Raw genomic sequence first — 20,932 nt, forward strand, 5'->3', positions numbered from 1 at the left:
AGGCCTTTACCGGCTACAGACATCTCAGTCCCGGTGTTCCATTACTAGCTAGCCTCCGTACCTGGCAGCGTGCGTAATTCACATCTCAATTAATAATATCGATGAGATATTATTAGTACAACGGTCAGCTGTACAGGGATCGGGAGGTTACCCCATGGCTTTATTAGGAGCAACTTCATGTTAATCTAAAGCATGTAATTGATTAGATAAGAGGTAAACTTAAACCGCGGCCGGTCACAGGTCTGTATATAACAATTAATGCACAGCGCATTGTTTTGTTATCATGTTGTTTTTTTAATACTTTGTCACTTTTGAACAGCTCTTTGGTGTTTGCACTATCTCATTTTTCTCTCACTTTACACTCCTTTTCTTCTTCCTTTTTTTTTTTTTTTTTTTTTTTTTTTTGCACCCAACATGTTTGCCACATGGACATACAGCACACACACCGCCATACAGGATACACAGTCACGCGGGACACGTACACATGCGTACACAAGGTCATGCAGGACACATGCGAGGACGCGCACACACATCTTTAGTAAACACACAACACTTCACCGGTTAATCTAAACATGAGTACACTCAAGTTTGTCTCATGGAATGTACGCGGAGTTGGTTCGAGGGAAAAGAGAGTGAAAATTATTAATCGGTTGAATGATTTACAGGCTGATGTTGTGTTTCTACAAGAGACACATGTGTCCAGAACATCTGCGCACACACTCTCCTCTCCACAGTTCCCTCACATGTACTCAGCCTGCTACAACTCCAAACAAAGAGGTGTAGCTATATTGATTAACAAAAAGATAAACTGCATCATTAGAAATACTACATCAGACCCAGAAGGTAGATTTATAATACTCAACTTAACTATTCAAAATATAGATTTATGCATTGCTAGTATATATGGGCCAAACGTTGATGACCCCTCCTTCTTCCATACCTTCTTCACTTTACTGTCCGATCACTCTGACACCACACTTATAATAGGAGGAGACTTCAACCTGGTACTTAATCCAGACATTGACAGGCTCAGTACAGCAGTGAGTCAGAGGAACTGGCAGTCTGCAGACATTCTTAAACAGTACATGAAGGATTTTGGTCTTTGTGATGCTTGGCGTTCACATCACCCCACTCTGAGAGATTATAGTTTTTTCTCACCAGTACATCACTCTCAGTCCCGCTTAGATTACTTTTTAGTTAGCAGCTCCATGATGATGGATGTCACAGACACTCAGATTCACCCTATCACTATCAGTGATCATGCATCGGTGTCTATGTCTCTGACACAGAAAAGAGTCACACCACCAATCAGGAACTGGAGATTTAATACATCATTACTTAAAGAACAAGATTTCATTAATTATTTCAAAAAGGAGTGGTCAGCATATTTAGAAAATAATGATCTTCCTGAAATATTACCATGTGTTCTTTGGGAAGCAGGAAAGGCAGTAATGCGGGGCAAAATAATATCTTACTGCTCGCATAAGAAAAATAAAGAAAACACACTTGTGTTAGAATTAGAACAGAAAATTAAATCTTTAGAAACTGCCTATGCTGCTTCACCACAAGAACATATAATTAACAACATGAGGAAACTAAAACTGGAGTTAAATGAAATAATTGATAAAAGGACACAATTCATGTTACAGAGGTTGCGTTTAGAAAACTTTGAACATGGAAATAAATCTGGAAAATTCTTGGCTAACCAATTAAAACTAAATAAAGAAAAAACAGCCATTTATTCTATTAAAGACTCGACTGGTAATATTACTCATGACCCACAAAAAATAAATAACTCTTTTAAAGACTTCTATGAGGCCTTATACTCATCACAGATTAATCCATCTGATGCTGAAATTGAAGAATATCTAAGTAACATAAATCTACCAAAATTAAATGATGAACAGGCTGCGGCTCTTGATTCACCTTTCTCACCATCTGAATTTTACGAAGCAGTACAGCATCTCCCAAATAATAAAGCCCCAGGCCCAGATGGTTTTCCAGCAGAGTTTTATAAAGAATTTTGGTCTGTCCTAGAACCCTCTTTTCTCAGAATGGTGGCTCAGATTCAGAGTAATCACATGGTTTCTCCAAACATGAACTCTGCTAATATTAGCCTACTTCTTAAACCAGGCAAAGACCCCACACTCCCATCTAGCTACAGGCCAATCTCTCTTATTAATGTAGATCTTAAATTAATTTGCAAAGTCCTTGCCAGAAGGTTAGAAAAAATCACTCCATCTATTATACATCCAGACCAAACAGGTTTTATCAAGGGTCGGCATTCAGCCAATAATACACGCCGTCTAAAAAATATAATAGATTACTGCTCCATTAACAAAACAGAAACCACAATTGTCTCTTTAGATGCAGAGAAAGCATTCGACCGGGTTAACTGGAAATTTTTATTAGCAGTTCTACACAAATTTGGATTTGGTTCATCCTTCATAAACTGGATCAGAACACTATACAGTTCTCCAAATGCACGTGTTAGGACAAACGATCTTATTTCCCAAAGCTTCAATCTGCAGAGGGGTACCAGGCAGGGCTGCCCACTTTCTCCTTCACTTTTTTTCTGAAGACAATCTCACTTATAGATAAGTTCTCATCTGTATCAGACTACTCCATTAATTGGAGTAAATCAACAGTTTTACCTCTGAATTGTAACTTTCAGAATATCACTACTACCCCACTACAGTCAGGCAACATTAGATATTTAGGTATAAATTTTTCCTCCAAGCTGTCAGACCTGGTACGATTAAATCATATTCCTCTACTAAAAACAATAGAGGATGACCTCACACGTTGGAACTCTCTACCTATATCTCTCATGGGGAGAGTTGCCACATTAAAAATGATGATTTTGCCTAAAATCAATTATTTGTTTTCATTGATTCCTAATAAACCTTCTGTTACTTGGTTTAAGTCTTTAGACTCATACATTTCAAAATTCTTATGGAGAAATAAGACCTCAAGAATTAGTTTGAAAACATTACAAAAGCTAAAATGCAGTGGTGGTCTAGAACTCCCAAACTTTTATCACTATTTCTTAGCCAATAGATTGCAGTGTATTTCAAGGTGGATCAAACCTAGCCCCTTAGACAGCCCATGGCTGGATTTAGAACAAACACTCTGTGGAAAAGTCAAAATCTCTGACTTACCTTTCATTAGCTCCAGTATCATAGCTGCTTTAAAAGTCTTAACATAAACACCTCTCTGACAGCCTGGTGGGAATTTTTAAAGATAACTAAGTCTTCACTTATCCCATGTAAACTGACACCCATTTGGAACAATTCAGATATATGTCAGAAAAAGACAGTACTGAATTTTTCAGCATGGCAAGAGAAAGGAATAAAGAATCTAGAACATGTCATTCAAGATGGAACCTTTATTTCATTTGAAGAAGTTGTTACAAAATATGGAATTGGCAAAAACAAATTTCTTGAATATCAACAATTGAGGTCCATCATACAGGCAAGGTTTAATTTCAACGATCTGAAATTAGAAATCCCTGTATTGGTAACAGAATTTCTAAATCTCTATACCCCTAAATTGTTATCAAAAATATCTAAGTTATTATTAAAAATGAATGGTTCAATTTCCCTCCCTACTGCAAAATGGGAGCGAGATCTTTCCATCAACCCAGGTGAAAACTTCTGGACACAGATATGTTTAAATACTTTCAAAATGACTAAAAGTCCAAATTTACAACTCATACAATACAAAACTCTTCATAGAATACACTATACGGGACACAGGATGTTCCAAATGGGCCTCAGAGACACAAATATATGCACCCACTGTTCAGGCAATCATGCTGAGAACTATATGCATGCAATTTGGTCTTGTACACCTGTTCAGAGGTTCTAGCAGAGAACATGTGAAGACCTATCCACATGTTTTAATTGCGATATCCCAGCATCACCAAAACTGTGTGTTTTAGGCGACATCAGTGAATTAAACATGGAAGCCAATATATCGCACATAGTTCTTACTGCCTTATGCATCGCTAAGAAAACTATCCTCATGAACTGGAAATCCAAAAATGACTTATGCATCACTCACTATAGGAATTTACTTTTAGAGCACATTAGTCTAGAAAGAATGTCTGCCACCTCTAAAAACCAGTTGGACAAATTCGAATCTCTCTGGTCTCCACTGATCAGCACCATCACTTAGTGGGGGTGATCGGCTGTGGTCTCGTCTCGCGGTGTACCCGGTAGGTGGCTGGGGGTTGGCTGGGGGATTCGGGTGTCTGATGGTCCTTGGACGGGAGACGGGGACTGCCGTCTTGTGGTTTCTGTGTACGGGCCCTGGATGTTGGTGGTGGGGGCTTGGACGGGCGCTCTTATGGTCTTGGGGCGTGGGACTGGGGTGCCCGTGGTGGTGGGTGCTGGCTCCGGGCCGGGTGGCTGGCTTTCTCCGCGGGGGTCGGAGTGGGGGGTCTGGGGCCCTGGTGCCCGGGGTCGCCCGTTTCCCGATTGGGCTCCTCCCTGCGTTGGGGGGGTCTGTGCCCCCTTGGGCGCACCGTCGAGTGGCGTGGGTGGGACCGCGTTAGGATGTCTGGCCGTCATTCCGGGATTCTGGGGTGCCCGCGCATCCTTTGGGGTGGAGGGGCACGCAGGCGAGGGAGCAGTAGTTTCCCACAGGGGGCCGTTGGTTCCGGACTCAGGACAACTGTGTGTGTGTGTGTGTGTGTGTGTGTGTGTGCGTGCGTACGTGTGTGTGTCGGTGTCTGTGTGAGAGACATTTGTGTGTGTTGTGGGTGTGTGTGTGTATGTGTGTATGTATAGGAGAAAGAGATATTTGTATGTGTATGTGTGTGGGGGGGGTGTTTTTGTGTTGTGCTTGTCTGTGGTGTGGACTGTGGGTGCTGGCCTTGGGCACGGTGGTGCCCTGGGGGTGTGACCACTTCAGGCCCTGGACCTGCCTTCCCTGCACTGTGGTTGGGTGTAGGGAACTGGGGTGCTTAGTGAGCCAGCAGTTTGCTGGCTCTCTTCTTCTGGGGGTAGTTCTCTACCCCCGGTCTTAAATATCCTGGCCCTTCTCCTCCTCCCACTCAGTCAAACCTTACATCACACACATGTAGGGTCTTGGGTGAGGGGGACTTGCGCTGCGGTGAGTAGGGCCACTTTCTTGGCTCTGCTCGCTACATTGCGTGATGTCCCACTCTCCCTTTTTAATTACATTATATAGCTCACAACACGTCATAGTACACATAGGGCTTTGGGGGGCAGGTGTGTCACCCAGTGGTCAGTGTGTGGAACTGCTGAGGTGGCCCCACCTCTGTTCACTGCTGCCTGCTCCTCAATTTTAATTACATCTTAGACATTGAGGGCCTTGGGGGGTGGTGTGGATGGGCGCTGTTGCACAGTGCTCATCACATCCTCCAATTTTAATAGCACTGTAGCTTTCACACACACATACATATTCTTCCCACTCCATACACTCACATACACCCAACATATCACTCCAAACACGCTGAGTGGAAGGAGGGGGAGGGTGAGTCTTCCACACCCCAGTTTCATGCACCCCGCCTGGGGTAGGGACTGGCTAGTGGTTTGGGGCCGGGTTGGCTGCTTCGCCGGGGTGCCACTGGCTCTGTGCTGGTACCCTCTCACCCACACTTGGTGTCCATAGAAGTTCTGTGTGTGTGCGCATGAATGTGTGACAGTCATATGTGTGAGTATGAATATATGATTTGTGTGTGTGTGTGGTGCATTTGTGTGTGTGTGTGTGGTGCATTTGTGTGTGTGTGTGTGGTGCATGTGTGTACATGTGTGTGTGTGTGTGGTACGTGTGTGTGCGTGTGTGTGTGTATGTATGTGTGTGGTACATGTGTGTGTGTGTGTGTGTGCATGTGTGTGAGTGTATGGACAGCAGGGCCTGGGCCTGTGGTTCACTGAGCCTTGGCACCTGTGGGACATGGTTGCGGAGGGTGGGAGTCACCCCTCCCTATCGCTTCCTGCTGCTTCCTGCTGGTTGCCACTGCTGCCCCTGGAGTGTCGGGTGCCCGTGGGTCCCGGGGTTCGCGGCTGGATGTCTTGGCGTGGTTCTTGGCCCGCTCCCTTGGCGGTTGTGGCCTGGGGGTGGCTCGGGCCTCTTTGGTGTGGGGGGGGCTCTGCTGGGTGTCGGGCGGTTCTCGGGCGCCTGGGGCCGCATTCGCGGCTCGTGCGGGGGATGCCGGCCCGCGGCGGGGGTTGGCTGCTCATTGCCTCTGGCTGTCTGGACTCTTGCCGTTTGGCCGTGGGGGGGGTCCGTCTGGGGTCTCCCTCCTTCCTCCTCTGGGGTGTGTGCGCAGTTGCCATCGGGATGTGTGGCCTCTCGTCTTCTGATGTCCTGGTGGGCCGTGGATAGGCCGCGTCCCCTGGGTCCTTTCCCGTTCGCCTCTGGATCACGAGGGGCAGGATTGCAGTTTCTTGCCTCCATTGGTGAGTACGTTCCATGACAGAGACACATACACACATTACTTGCAAGCAACAGCAGGATTATGTGTGTGTATGGGTGTATGCGTATGTGTGTGCAGGTGTAGATATGTGGATATCATTCTTTGATTATTCTTTTCTCACCTTTGTTTTGTTTTTGTTTTTCTTTCTCACTCCTTTTTGTACCCTTTCCTTTCTGCCTGTCACACCTGGTATAAATAAATAAAATAAAATCAAAATACAAACTAAATACATGCTAACAAGAGTAGCCTATTGTAAAACTTAAAGAGCTATTCTTGGAAAAGCAAATATGTTTGGTACACCAGCGTATTCGGATCATATTCTGAGTGCGAAAACTGCCAGACATGACAGGCTAAAAAAATAAATAAATAAATAAAAAAAAATAATAATAATAATATCGATGAGAGAGCAGCAAAACATAGCTGATAACTCTGTAACTAAGCATATAAACACCGAAATGAGAACTCCCATGATGCTTTGCTCTGACGGGGCCCACCCTCGACTGTCTCTAACCCTGTGGGCACTAAACAGTCTAAGATACAGTAAAAACAAAGTTTACACATGAAAAAAATGTGCTAGTCTGTATGATTTGATTTATCAACACCCTAAACCTTTTGCACGATGCAGACACAGGGGCTGTTAGCATTGTTATTTTATAAAAGGTTATTTAGGAGTGGGAGTTTGTTTAAACATGTTAGTCGAATTGATGTGTTTTAACAACACCCTGTAATAAAACTTTTATTCTGCTGTATTCTATTGAGTTGATACTGATGAAGACAAACTGTGCAGAGATGTTTCATTAACAAGCTAAGATCCTCTGTTAATGATGAAAAAAAGAATAGAAACATGGTTAATGGGTAAATCGGTGCATCGTTTTGACTTACACAAAAATAGGATTATACATGTCGCTGAGACATTATTTCCTCCTGTGTGATATTATGTTGTGAGTTTGAATCGTACTTTGGGTAAGCTGTGTGGAAGGGTCAGAAAAAAAGGATGAAATTCTGCAGCTATAATGATTTCACCAAACTGCCAGGTTTTATCAAGCTCAGTGAAACATCATCGGTGCTAAAAAACAGAAACTAAAGTGACACAGCCTGGTAATTGGGATGAATAGTTAAAGTGTACATGAGTGAAAGTTCACCTAATGAACATCGTGTGAGTGCCGCCCTCTTTGTACCTGAAAATTAGAGTCAGCTAGTGTTTTTTTAAGAAAATGCAGATGTACTAACAAATAGAATACAAGAATGCTGTAAGAACTCTTTTTTTCCCCCATCTTAGATAGGAAAATACACAGCTATTGCTTTAAACCATAGTTTTTTTTTAAGACAGGTCTTGTCACACTCAAGTACCAGAAACACAAGAGAATTTGAGTTGGTTTTAGAATTTCTGACATGTGCTGACTGATCATAGCCAGGAACTGCAACTTTAATTGACAAGAAACACAGGCGTGCTGCTTTGAAACCCCCGCGGTGACCGTAGGCCATTACCGGCTACAGACATCTCAGTCCCGGTGTTCCATTACTAGCTAGCCTCCGTACCTGGCAGCGTGCGTAATTCACATCTCAATTAATAATATCGATGAGAGAGCAGCAAAACATAGCTGATAACTCTGTAACTAAACACATAATCCCCGAAATGAGAACTCCCATGATCCTTTGCGCCTTCATCTGAACAACCACAAAAATCACTGTGTCAGCTGATCACACGCACATCGCGCCAAGCTTGAAAAATAATGGTCGCAACTAAGAAACATACAAGATGCTGTGCTACTCATCACACAAAAGCTTACACAAACCGTGGAAAAAAATCCCACATAGAGAGAAAAAAAACAACCGTAAGCCCTGCTTTCTCGACAACATGGGGGAAATTCCTAGATACAAAACATACTTTAATTAACAAACACGTTAGTAATAGATATTTTATTAAATTACGCTTAATAGATACTGTCAGGATACATTCAGCTGTCCACCTCGAAAACTGATACGTATAAACTGATTGTAGCTTGTAACAATGACTCCAAACAAACAAAAACATCATGTCAGCTGATCGCCCTGCTGACACTCTACGCTTTAACATGGAAAAAAAAAGGCTTTCTCATCGCACAAAGCTTATGATGAGCATGAAATTCTGTTTTCTGTCTTAACCGTGTGGGAAGAATGTTCATATAGGACTGTTCACGAGGCCCACCTAGTTTGATCATAGTCTGACATTTTTTCAACACGATCGGGATTTCTTTGATTACGCATCTCACTCGAGATCACACAGGGCCATCCAGACTTTCCGCATGTAAATGATGTCACGTATCACACCCAGTGGTGAGGTCGGTTATAGGGCTATTATTTCACAACCGTATTTTAATTAACTACTGTCTTGTGAGTTTGAACCTCTTTGATGTCCGTCTGAGGGGTAAAAACACTTGTGAGGATAGGCAGGAGAAAGAGTCAATGAACTTGATTGTTTTGATCGTAGTCTGACATTTTTCAATACGATAGGTATTTCTTTGATTACACGTCTCACTAAAGGAGATCACACAAACCTGTGGGACTGTATGGTAAAAGAGAGAGAAAGCTCCGCGATTTTCGGACTGTCTACGGATCCCCCTAACGTGTGAGTTATTTCCTGAGAAAAAAAAAAGTCTCCGATGGGAAAATCAGAACTACAAACAAAATAACTACAAACCGATTTAAGAAACTAACGTTGAAATGTGAAAAAAAATACGCTAAACACTACAATCAGCTGTTGTCGCCGGATCGTGGCGTTGTAAATGTGACATGTTGCTGAGTTGATTAATGGGAAATGTAGTGGATGCCTGTATATTATTTATTTTATTTATTTATTTATTTAATTTATCATCACATAGACTTTTAGTAAGGCCGATTGTGTAATTATTTGTGTCTGTGTCTAAATAAATGCCTTGGGTTTCATGGATGAATCTACTAATCTGATTAATGTGTAGTCAGGACTGGGACAGCTGGCTTTCTTGTATGTAAATGAACAGCCCCACTGTTGAACGCGACCATTGCCATTTTATTTCGCCATAGTATTTTAATTAACCACTGTCTTGTCTGTATCATGCACCACAGGTGAGCTCGGATATTAGATTATTTACCTTTGTATTTTTAATTAACTACTGTCTTGTGAGATTGAACCTCTTTGATGTCCGTCTGGGAAAACACCCTTGTAAGGAAGAGACAATGAGCTCCATTGTTTTGATCGGACACGTATACGTCATTATCACACGTCAGCGCAAACACGCACGGACACACGCACACGCAAGGCTTTTTTCACACCTAGGTGTGAAAGCCGCCTAACTATAACTACTGCAGGTTCATCACTGTTTACCTGGTGAAAATGAAGCTTTTCTTTTCATATTTACAGTTTTCCTCAATTGCCAAGACACATTTCTTGAAACCACCCCTCCAACTGTAAAAACAAAACTGATTTTTCAAACTACTTTCACAAAACCTCTGACTCTTCCTGCAAAACCAAATTATTGCCTCAAAACAGTTCAAACAGTGCTCAAAAGCAAACAATGTTTTCAGATCAGACCCCGAGTCAATCAAAATGAAAAACACCACTGAACAGTCATTACACACAACATACTGTAGAAAAAAGGAAAACACAATGGTCAGATCATAATCTTTACTGTTCACAAAAATGCTTTTTCAAAACAAAACTCCTGTTTAGCACTTGTAGTACATACAGTGGCGGTCCTAGCCTGTTTGGCGCCCTGGGCGAGCATCCCCGCCGGCGCCCCCCCCAATAGCGATTGCCTCAGCAGTGCCTACCGCACTACTCCACTTGGGGGGTAATGAGCGCCCTCTGCCTGCTGTGTGGTGAATTCTGCCATGGTCTGACAGACAGTTTTTAACAGAAGGCCCCCCCCCCCCATCACAGGCACACTCAGAATTTCTTTTAAATTTTTATTTGAAAAAACATGGAAGAAACTGAAATATTACACAGCTTCTGCTTACCTTTATCTTTTGCTTCTTTCTTTTCTTCTTCTTTTCTCTTTTTCCTAAACTGCGCACCTGATGGCTTTGACCTTTTCCTTTCCATCTGCCTTAATTCGCACTGAAGCAGAATAGGTTATCACCGCCACCCATCCCCAGGGCTGTCAGATCTGACTGACAGTTGCCAGCCCAACACAACAAAACCTCCATTGAAACTCATGTTAATAGCACCAGGTGTGATATATATTTAAATATACACAGCTTTGGCTGAGTTGTTAAAATTTTGGCTGCTTTTCACCATATTTGGTAGGTTCTTAGGAAGTTTTTAAATGTAAAATTATATATCTATATGATTTTATAATTATATAGATATAATCTATATAATTTTCCAGCCCAATGTGTTCACAAGCTGCCCAATCTGGCAACACTGCACCATCCACCAACATTTGTCTAAACCGTCTAGATTGGTATTTGTGTTATTTTTTTCATCAGGATTCAGGTTCACACAAATACTGTGAATTAATGACCATATTTCCAGTATTATAAATGAAATATGCTTTGTGTTCTATCGGTTGTGTGCATCTAATTTTATTAGTGCATCTAATTTTATTAGATTCATTCTATACGGAACCCAAGGGACATGGGGGAAAAAAACATGGGAGGAAAAAAAAAAAGAGGCAGTTTTGCGAGATCTCGCAAAACTTTTTAATATTAGTACGTTTCGCCTTAATCTTGATATGGCAGTGTCAGTGAGGATGAAAGGTTTGGCGAGAGACTGCCAGCAAAAGTCGCCTTTTTTTATAATTCAGTTTTGTTACTGTTGGCCGTAACCACGCCAAAACTGTACAGGCATGAATGAATGAACCCGGCTGACTGTCTCGCTCTCTTTCATTCATTCATGCCTGTACAGTTTTGGCGTGGTGGCCTTCGGGAGGTTTCCCGAACAGGTCAGAATATTTTTTGCCGTTGTACGATCGGATAAAAGGCCTCTACAAACCAAGCTCCCGGGCTGGATTTCAGCCCACCTCTGTTTATGCCTGTACAGTTTTGGAGTAACCGCTGAATTATAAATTAAAGGCGACTTTTGCTGGCAACCTCTCGCCGATCCTTTCAACGTCCTCAGGGACGCTGCCGTATCAAAATTAACACGGAAAAGCATTCGAGATCTCGCAAAAGTTTTTAATATAAGGACATGCGCTTCCACATTAATCTTGTTACAAACACATACAGCGCTGCCCCGCCCCTTCTCCTCTCCGCTGTCTGTCAGACCATGGCAGAAAGCTACATGCACCACACAGCAGGCAGAAGGCGCCCATTACCCCACAAGTGGAGCAGTGCGGTAGGCGCTGCTGCGGCGATTCGTTGGGGGGAGGGGGGCGGTCATGCTGCCCTAGATGAAAAGCCGCCCTGGGCGGCTGCCCATATCGCCCATATCAGAAACCGCCACTGCATATATACACACACATATATAAATAAACTTTACAACAGCAAAAGTGCATACAATACAATGACAATAAAGGCATTCTATTCTAATATCTACTCTATAGCATCATGTCAACGTGCTGGGTCAGGCCACAGGACTTCATCTACATCACAGTCCACATTCTCACTTGCCAGGTGGTGTTGATGCCTTCAAAATTCACATGGTCTTCAATGATCTTCTGCTGTATTTCATGCAGTTTGATTGCATTGTTTTGACGGACCATGTCAACAATGAGGGTCTCTTGGTGTGGGGACAACATAGATGATGTGACGTGGCAATCTGGCAATTCTACAAAAAGAACATGCAGTTACAAAAAAATACATGCAGTACTATGCCTACAAGTATATTGGAAAATGAATGAAATAACACCTGTATATTGAGTCATACTGCAAAGATGTACGTAATGAAAAAAAGCAATTACCAGCTCTCCTCCCTGAATCTTCAGACTATGGTGGACACAGTGAATCTGCTTAGGCTGGGCTGAACTCAAAGTCCCGCTTCCCTCATTGTCAAACCGTGGACGAGAACATGGCAGTTGCCCATATTTCATCTGAAATAATTGTTCTTTGTCTCATTATTATTATTATTATTATTATTATTATTATTATTATTATTATTATTATTATTATTATTCCTCCTCTTCCTCCTCCTCTCTGATTGTTTCTGTCTATAGTGAAACCTCAATGACCAGTGCTCCTTGTACTGTCTTATATTGGTTTCTTCACATCATTAGCCACATGTGTGATCAATTTTGAGTTGCTGTGTTTAAGTTGAGACACCTGTTTCACTTTTGCTACCTGTGCTTACCATTATGTAATCCAAGTGCATGACAGTGCAAAATGTGTTTTAGTGGGTGAAAATATGTTTGCAAGTTGTGTCTAACTAGGTGAAAAGTGCTTAAGGTTCTGCCAAAAATGTGACCATTTCAGTAAATGGGTTCAGGGCACTGAGCATTGAGCAGACAACAGGGTCTCGTGTTTTGGCAATTGAGAAAAACTTTACTTAGTCTTAGTGTCTTAGTGTAATCATAATAAGCTAGAAAAGACTCACCACCACAATTAGAGAGGGTTTTGTTTTAATCAATTAATGGGCGAGTGGGAAGATGCGGAAAATTAGAGGGTTAAATATGTTATATATAATTAATCAATTTATGATTTGAGCATCTTCGAATGCTATTTACCAAGGCTACAAAAGTATAAACATAAAAAATTTCAAAAACACAAAAAGACAAGAAAAAGTTTCATTTTTACAGCGTCTGTCAACTGAAATCAGTAGAGGGGTCGAATATGAAGTCAAATCAAATGTGTGGGAACTTCAATGTCAGAGGTGCTTTACTGCCAAATTTATGATATTTTCATCTTTTTCATTCTGTTTTTTAAATTCATTTACATGTTTATCATGTAGTGAAGTGGGTCTTCTTTTCTCTTTAACTTGATATTGTTCATGGCATTTTATCTCAAATGTATAATTTTATTCTAAGAACACCAAATGAGCTGCTGCACTGTGTGAGAGAGAGGGCATGCTGGAGGACCATGATCACCAACACCATTCAGCCAAGCACTTAAGAATTATTATCATCATCATAAACAACAACAATAATAGTAATAATAAAAAGTCTGTCATGTTTTCCTATCTTTGGTTGTTCTCTATGTTCTGTTTCTAAATCTCTTTAAGTTGCTTTTCTTGTGTTTCAGACTTTCTGACTGTGGACTCTCAGAGACTCACTGTGAAGTTGTAGCTTCAGCTCTGAAGTCCAACCCCTCCCATCTGACATATCTGAGCCTGAGCTTGAACAACCTGCAGGATTCAGGAGTGAAGCTGTTGTCTGCTGGATTGGAGAGTCCAAACTGTAAACTGGAGACTCTGAGGTGAGTTCACTGACTGTTGCTGATTAACAGGGTTATGAAAATAGGAGATACAGAGTTTTTAGTTACAACAAATGCTCTGAGCTGATAGAAAAAGGATCACAAAGAGTTTAAATTACAGAGCAGAGTCACATGTGCTGATTAACACAGATCATATCTTGTACTTTAATAACCGATGAAAATCATAACCATTAATTCATCTGATCTCAGCTCTGAGTACATCTTAATTTCATTTGCACGGTGGGAATTATTCAGAGTGAAGCCTCGTTTCAATAAGGAGATAAGAATCAGGAGTAAAAAGCTAAACCTTCTGCAGTAATATGAGCCTATGTAATCAAACTATGTTGGCTGTAAGACTCCAGTGAGTACTGAGCTCATAGAGCTGTATGCTGAACTCTAAGTAGAACTATATGCTGTACTTACCTCAGTGTACCTGTTGAAGTGAGAGGTTGGCAGCAGAATCAGGTGTGATTTATGAAGCCTCAGCAGCAGGAGGCCAGCAGCCCCATTGTTAAAGAGAGGAGAATGATTCTCTGTGGAGCTTCTGAAGCAGCAGCAGCTTTCTAAAGGAGCGGCCCGAGTACTGCTGAGGGCTTAGACTCCATCTGAGCAGCACTCACACTTCAGTCTAAAGGACTGAATCAGCTGCAGCCTCTACCAAACCCTGTAAAATGTCTCTTTTCTCACATTTGATAGTTTCATTGTGAACAGTTGTACATTTGTGCACACCCAGAGCTGCTAATCAAAACACAATGCATTTGTCCTTGAAGACACTGAATGCATTCCCGACCTCACAAACATGTGGAAAGCATTTTTGAAAGATTGGAAACTCTCACCAGCTCGCAGCCTTGCAGTCAGAGAATATTAAATGTAGTGTGTGTTAGTGAGTGCAGGCTGAAGAGGAGTGATTGGCACAGTGGTTTCATTACTGGCATTCTCCAGAGCCTGCAGGTGGGCATTGATGGAGAGGAGGGACACCCACTGCCTGAAGAGGCTGCAGCACAACACTATTGTTGGTGGAAGGATGTGGAGAACCCAGGTTTAAAGTTCATTTCATTAAGGAGAGATCAAAGTGATGAACATAATTTATTGATGTAGAGAGTCTGAGTAATAACCAGTTTGGAGATTAGACTCTGATTAAGCAGCATCACAGAGCAGCATCCAAACAAAGGCAGAAAGGAGGACAGGACCCCCGAGGCCTGGACTATGAAGCCCCTTCAACATACCCAGGATATCTCTCTGATATCTGGATTCACTTATCCTAACATTGGCAATCAGGATAAGCAGTCACACCAAGCTGGTAATCAACTGGCTAAGTTAACCCAGGGTTTCAACTGCATGGAAGATGATGCTCTACTATAGGAAAAATGTGAAGACATTACACACATAATACAACTGAAAGCAACACAACTACTGCAGGCAAAGCAGTGCTTTGAGTGTGTGTGAGAGGAAAAGCTCTGTAGAGTAATAATATTAAAAGTGTGCACTTTAAACACTTTGTTCAGTAAGTCTGAAAATGACCTGCTATATTGGGGTGGCTGTAGCTCAGGAGGTAGAGCAGGTCACCTACTGCTTGGAAGGTTGGTGGTTTGATTCCTGGCTGCTGTGGGCTACATGCCAAAGTATCCTTGGGCAAGATACTAAACCCCAAGTTGCTCTCCAACGCAAGCACTGGAGTATGAATGTGTGTGTGAATGTTAGACAATAAAAGCACTTAGCTTACTTACTCATGGAAGTGCTTGTATGAATGGGTGTAAATGATTTGTATAAGCACTTTGAGTGCTCAGACAGAGTAGAAAGGCGCTGTACTGGTCATAAAATTAGAATATCATGAAAAAGTTGATTTATTTCAGTAATTCCATTCAAAAAGTGAAACTTGTATATTATATTGATTCATTACACACAGACTGATTTATTTCAAATGTTTATTTATTTTAATTTTGATGATTATAACTGACAACTAATGAAAACTCCAAATTCAATATCTCAGAAAATTAGAATATTGTGAAAAGGTTCAATATTGAAGAAACCTGGTGCCACACTATAATCAGCTAATTAACTCAAAGGCCTTTAAACGGTCTCTCAGTCTAGTTCTGTAGGCTACACAATCATGGAGAAGACTGCTGACTTGACAGTTGTCCAAAAGATGACCTTTGACACCTCACACAAGGAGGGCAAGACACAAAGGTCATTGCTAAAGAGGCTGGCTGTTCACAGAGCTCTGTGTCCAAGCACATTAATAGAGACATGAAGGGAAGGAAAAGATGTGGTAGAAAAAGGTGTACAACAATAGGGATAACTGCACCCTGGAGAGGATTGTGGAACAAAACCCACTCAAAAATGTGGGGAAGATTCACGAAGAGTGGACTGCAGCTGGAGTCAGTGCTTCAAGAACCACCACGCACAGACGTATGCAGGCATGGGTTTCAGCTGTTGCAGTCCTCGTGTCGAGCCACTCTTGAACCAGAGACGGCGTCAGAAGCGTCTCGCCTGGTCTAAAGACAAAAAGGACTGGACTGCTGCTGAGTGCTCCAAAGTTATGTTCTCTGATCAAAGTCAATTTAGCATTTCCTTTGGAAATCAAGGTCCCAGAGTCTGGAGGAAGAGAGGAGAGGCACAGAATCAGAATCAAACTTTATTGGCCAAGTATGCTATGCATACAAGAAATTTATTTTTGGTTACAGGAGCTCACAGTGCACATTATCAGAATAAAAAATAAACAAAACTAAAAACCTGCAATTACTTCTTCACTCACTCACTCCGACACACACACACACACACACACACACACACACACACAGACACACACACACACACACACACACACACACACACACACACACACACACAGTCATACCTGTGAGGACACCAGGGAGGACACCAGAGATAACAAGTTACCATTCCTGGACTGTGCGGTGCTTATCGAGGAAGATGGAAGCCTCAACATTGAAGTTTACCGGAAGCCCACACACACAGACCAGTATCTCCTCTTTGACTCCCACCACCCTCTGGAACACAAACTTGGGGTGATCAGGACCCTACAACACCGTGCGGAAAGTGTTCCCTCTAAGGCAGAAGGGAAGCATAAGGAACACACACACATTGAGAAAGCCCTCAAAACATGCGGTTACCCCAACTGGGCCTTCATCAAATCAGCTAAGATGCACAGGAATGAAGGCCAAACACAAACTACAGAGAATAGGAAGGACAAGAGGAACAACATTGTCATCCCATATGTGTCAGGCTTGTCAGAGAAACTCAGAAGAATTTTCTCCAAGCATGACATCTCAGTATACTTCAAACCAAGTCACACCCTAAGACAAAAACTGGTTCATCCCAAGGACAAACCCGCCAAACACAAGATCAGCGATGTAGTGTATGCTGTTCAGTGCAGTGAAGAGTGCTCGGACCTCTACATTGGTGAAACCAAACAGCCTCTTCACAAACGAATGGCACAACATAGAAGAGCCACCTCGACAGGACAAGATTCAGCAGTACATCTGCATCTGAAGGAAAAAGGGCACTCTTTTGAGGATGCCAATGTTCACATTTTGGACAGGGAAAACAGATGGTTTGAAAGAGGAGTGAAAGAAGCCATCTATGTCCACTGTGAACAACCATCATTGAACAGAGGAGGTGGATTACGTCACCAACTTTCCCCCGCTTACAGTGCTGTCCTGAGCTCCCTTCCCAGACGTCTCAACCCCCATTCACACCTTTGTTCCAGTGACCTCAATAGGCCACAGGAAACAATGGAGCGGAGTCCTAAATTGGTTTCAACTGAAACCACTGATTAAATATGACCCACGCCCCCTTCACACCTGGACACATGTGTTCACGCACATGATCAATAGAGGGTCATAACCACCTCCAGGGGACTACGCCCACAGGGGTTTAAATACCTGGGTCTCTCCACCATTTGGTTGAGAACTGAAGAAGCCTTTCGGATGAGAGGTGAAACGTCTTCAAGAAACAAAAAGAAGTCCAGTCGCCTTTTTCAAGCTCCAGAGACAGTCATACCTATATTGTGCAGAGTGCGGGTCTAAGGTTAAAATACTGAGTGCAACAGCAATTAAAAGGTGTCTAATGGCACAGAAGGGGTCCATGAGGACAGTTAGAATAACATCTGTAAGGTCTGGGTTCGATTCCATCTTGGCCCAGGCCTCTCCCTCTCTCTCTGTGTGGAGTTTGCATGTTCTCCCTGTGCTTGTGTGGGTTTCCTCCGGGTACTCCGGTTTCCTCCTACATTCCAAAGACATGCACTTACTGGGGTTAGGTTAATTGGCTACACTAAATTGCCCATAGGTGTGAATGTGAGTGTGTCTCTCTGTGTTGGCCCTGTGACAGGCTGGCGACCTGTTCAGGGTGTACCCTGCCTCTCGCCCTTTGACAGCTGGGATAGGCTCTAGACACCCCCCCCGCAACCCTGAACAGGATGAGTGGATCCATTCGCTCTTCATCTAGCGAATGGATGGCTAGATGAAGAGAATAATGGCTTGTTGGAAGAAGCTCCTTTGTAGCCTGGATGTCCTGATCCTCATCTGGCTAAAATGCTAGCCTGAGGGAAGGAGCTGGAGCAGATGATGTCCAGGGTGAGACGGGTCAGTGAAGATCTTCTCTGCCCGCTTTCTGGTTCTAGAGCCCTGCAGATCCAGCAATGAAGGCAACTTCACTGCTGGATCTGCAGGATCTCATAACAAAGGTGCGGCTGCAGTCTATGGAGGTCATGCTTGGTAGCAGAGCTGCCCCACACTGTGATGAATGTGGTGATGACAGACTCTATGATTGCTGTGTAGAACTGCACCATCAGGTAGGTTGAACTTCTTCAGCTGATGCAGGAAGTGCATCCTCTGCTGGGCTCTCTTGATGATGGGGCTAATGTTGCTGTCCCACTTCAGGTCCCTGGTAATTATCGTACCCAGAAACTTACAGGACTCCACTGCCATCACAGTTCTATTCAGTTTTATTCAACGAAGAGCAACCTGGGCTCTTATAACACTTGAGCAGTGCCACAGACTGATCGACTCCATGCCACGCCGCATTGCTGCAGTAATGCATTCAAAAGGAGCCCCAACTAAGTACTGAATGCTGTACATGCTCATACTTTTCATGTTCATACTTTTGAGTTGGCCAGCATTTCTAGAAATCCTTTTTTTGTATTGGTCTTCAGTAATATTCTAATTTTCTGAGATACTGAATTTGGAGTTTTCATTAGTTGTCAGTTATAATCATCAAAATTACAAGAAATAAACACTTTCAATATATAATATTCTGTGTGTAATGAATCAATATAATATACGAGTTTCACTTTTTGAAAGGAATTACTGAAATAAATCAACTTTTCATGATATTCTAATTTTATGACCAGGACCTGTATAAGAACTAGTCTGTTTACGATTTACCATATTATTGAAGATGAAGCTAAATGAAGACAGGAAAGAAAGGGGGCAAAAATGCAGACTGTGTAAGTTAACAGACTCATCAATATCACAACTCTATCACTGAGACATGGGAGTAAGTAAATTTTCAAATCTGATTTTAGTTTTTATTCTTCATCTGCAGCCTCTGTAGTGTTTAACAGTCTGAGAGAATAAAACCAGAATTCAAATGTAGGCTTGGACTACATGCATAGCTGATCAGAGGTCAGCAAATACAATGTAGGTGTCCTGTTTTAGTTTCATAAATTATTGCTTAACAAACTGCCTGCAGCCAACAGCAAATACTCATTGAACAAAGTTACATCTAAGAATCTACTGACGCTGATCAGGGAAACACAAAGACCCTCCTACTGTCTGCACACAGAGCTCTGAGACAGCTTTCAGGAATGGTGGCGCTATTTTCCAGAGAGCTGATTGGTCAGTAACCTGCTGTGGAGTAGATTATGGCCACAGTATAAGTTACTATGGCAATAAACCCCGGTAAGAAGTGAGTTCTCACTGACCTGTTGTAGCAGCTTTTGTGGTTGGATGTGTTGTGATACACAGAGATACAGAGATGGCAGCATCTGAACAGGGACTCAAACCGGCAACCTACAGGTCACTAGTCGGCTGCTCAAACCTCCAGTCTTCATCTCAACAATGTTGCCCACCAATAATTTTTAGCTGCCCACCCAAACATAGCAGTCTAGATCCGGCCCTGCTTGGATGAGGCTCTCTGAGGACGGCTGTTGCACAAATGAGTGTGAAAGGCAGAATGACAGAATGGCTCTTAGTTTGAAAGGACAGGAAACAGGAAGTGATGCGCTCACAAAGGCAGGTAACAAAACTGGATCAGCAGATGAGGACAGAATTGAGTTTGATGGTGTGGGAAAGTGGAAATGATGGAAAGAAGAAAGAAGCAGCCCAATGACAATAATGCAGGTCAGCAGGTAGATCTTCATGATTGAACTGAGCCAAAAACTTCATCTGGATGCTGTGTGTAGAAAGCTGACATGATTATGATTCACAGTATCAGAAGGACAAATTCATGCTCCTCATTGATAGAAAAGCTCATTGATTAGGTCATAATAATGTTGAGCTGCACATTTAAAACCTGAACACATCTGATTGATCATCAATGATTTGATCTCTTTGTTTTATTCTTTGTTCAGCTTGTGGAGCTGCAGCCTGTCAGAGATCAGCTGTGTGTCTCTGAGCTCAGCTCTGAAGTCCAACCCCTCCCATCTAACGTATCTGGACCTGAGTGAGAACGAGCTGCAGGATTCAGGAGTGAAACAGCTGTGTGGTTTTCTGGAGAGTCCAGAATGTAGACTGCAGACTCTGGGGTCAGTTCACTGACTGTGTTTCTATTCTCTGTCTTATCTGCTTATTTACCAAGTGAACCTCATTTGTCTTCAGACATAACTTCCCTTCAACATGGAAATTTCTTCTTCTTCATCTTTTTTTCTTGTCTGAAATGAAGTGTGTTTTGATGAAAGGCGAGTGTGTCAGTGATGGTGATAAATGCCTTATTTCAGACACACAGGTCCAGCTCAGAGCAAAAAGAAAAGTGTAAAAATCAGCAGAAAGATGTTTGTGTCCTCATGTTTCCACAAACAAGACCAATATCTGCTGTCACTGTGAGCATGCTAAGTTAAGGCCGCTATGACACATCTTTAGAATCAGTTAGTCGACATCAATTTGGACATAAATTCCTCCACACAGCATGAAATGCAGAAACATGACTGGTCACAAACACGTGACT

The 20,932-nt window shown here is 42.5% G+C and overlaps 1 protein-coding gene across 3 annotated transcripts in view; it reads left to right on the plus strand.

The window, feature by feature from the left end:
• Positions 1 to 20,932, plus strand: part of LOC115793792 (protein NLRC3-like) — a 98,221-nt gene that overhangs the window by 16,809 nt on the left and 60,480 nt on the right. For all 3 annotated transcript variants that reach the window (XM_030748902.1, XM_030748905.1, XM_030748903.1), the window contains exons 5-6: positions 13,580 to 13,753; positions 20,340 to 20,513. In XM_030748902.1, the coding sequence (XP_030604762.1) occupies positions 13,580 to 13,753; positions 20,340 to 20,513 (348 nt within the window). The remainder of the gene's footprint in view (positions 1 to 13,579; positions 13,754 to 20,339; positions 20,514 to 20,932) is intronic.

Source organism: Archocentrus centrarchus, chromosome 16 (genome assembly GCF_007364275.1).
Source record: "Archocentrus centrarchus isolate MPI-CPG fArcCen1 chromosome 16, fArcCen1, whole genome shotgun sequence".
Classification (NCBI taxonomy): Eukaryota; Metazoa; Chordata; class Actinopteri; order Cichliformes; family Cichlidae; genus Archocentrus; species Archocentrus centrarchus.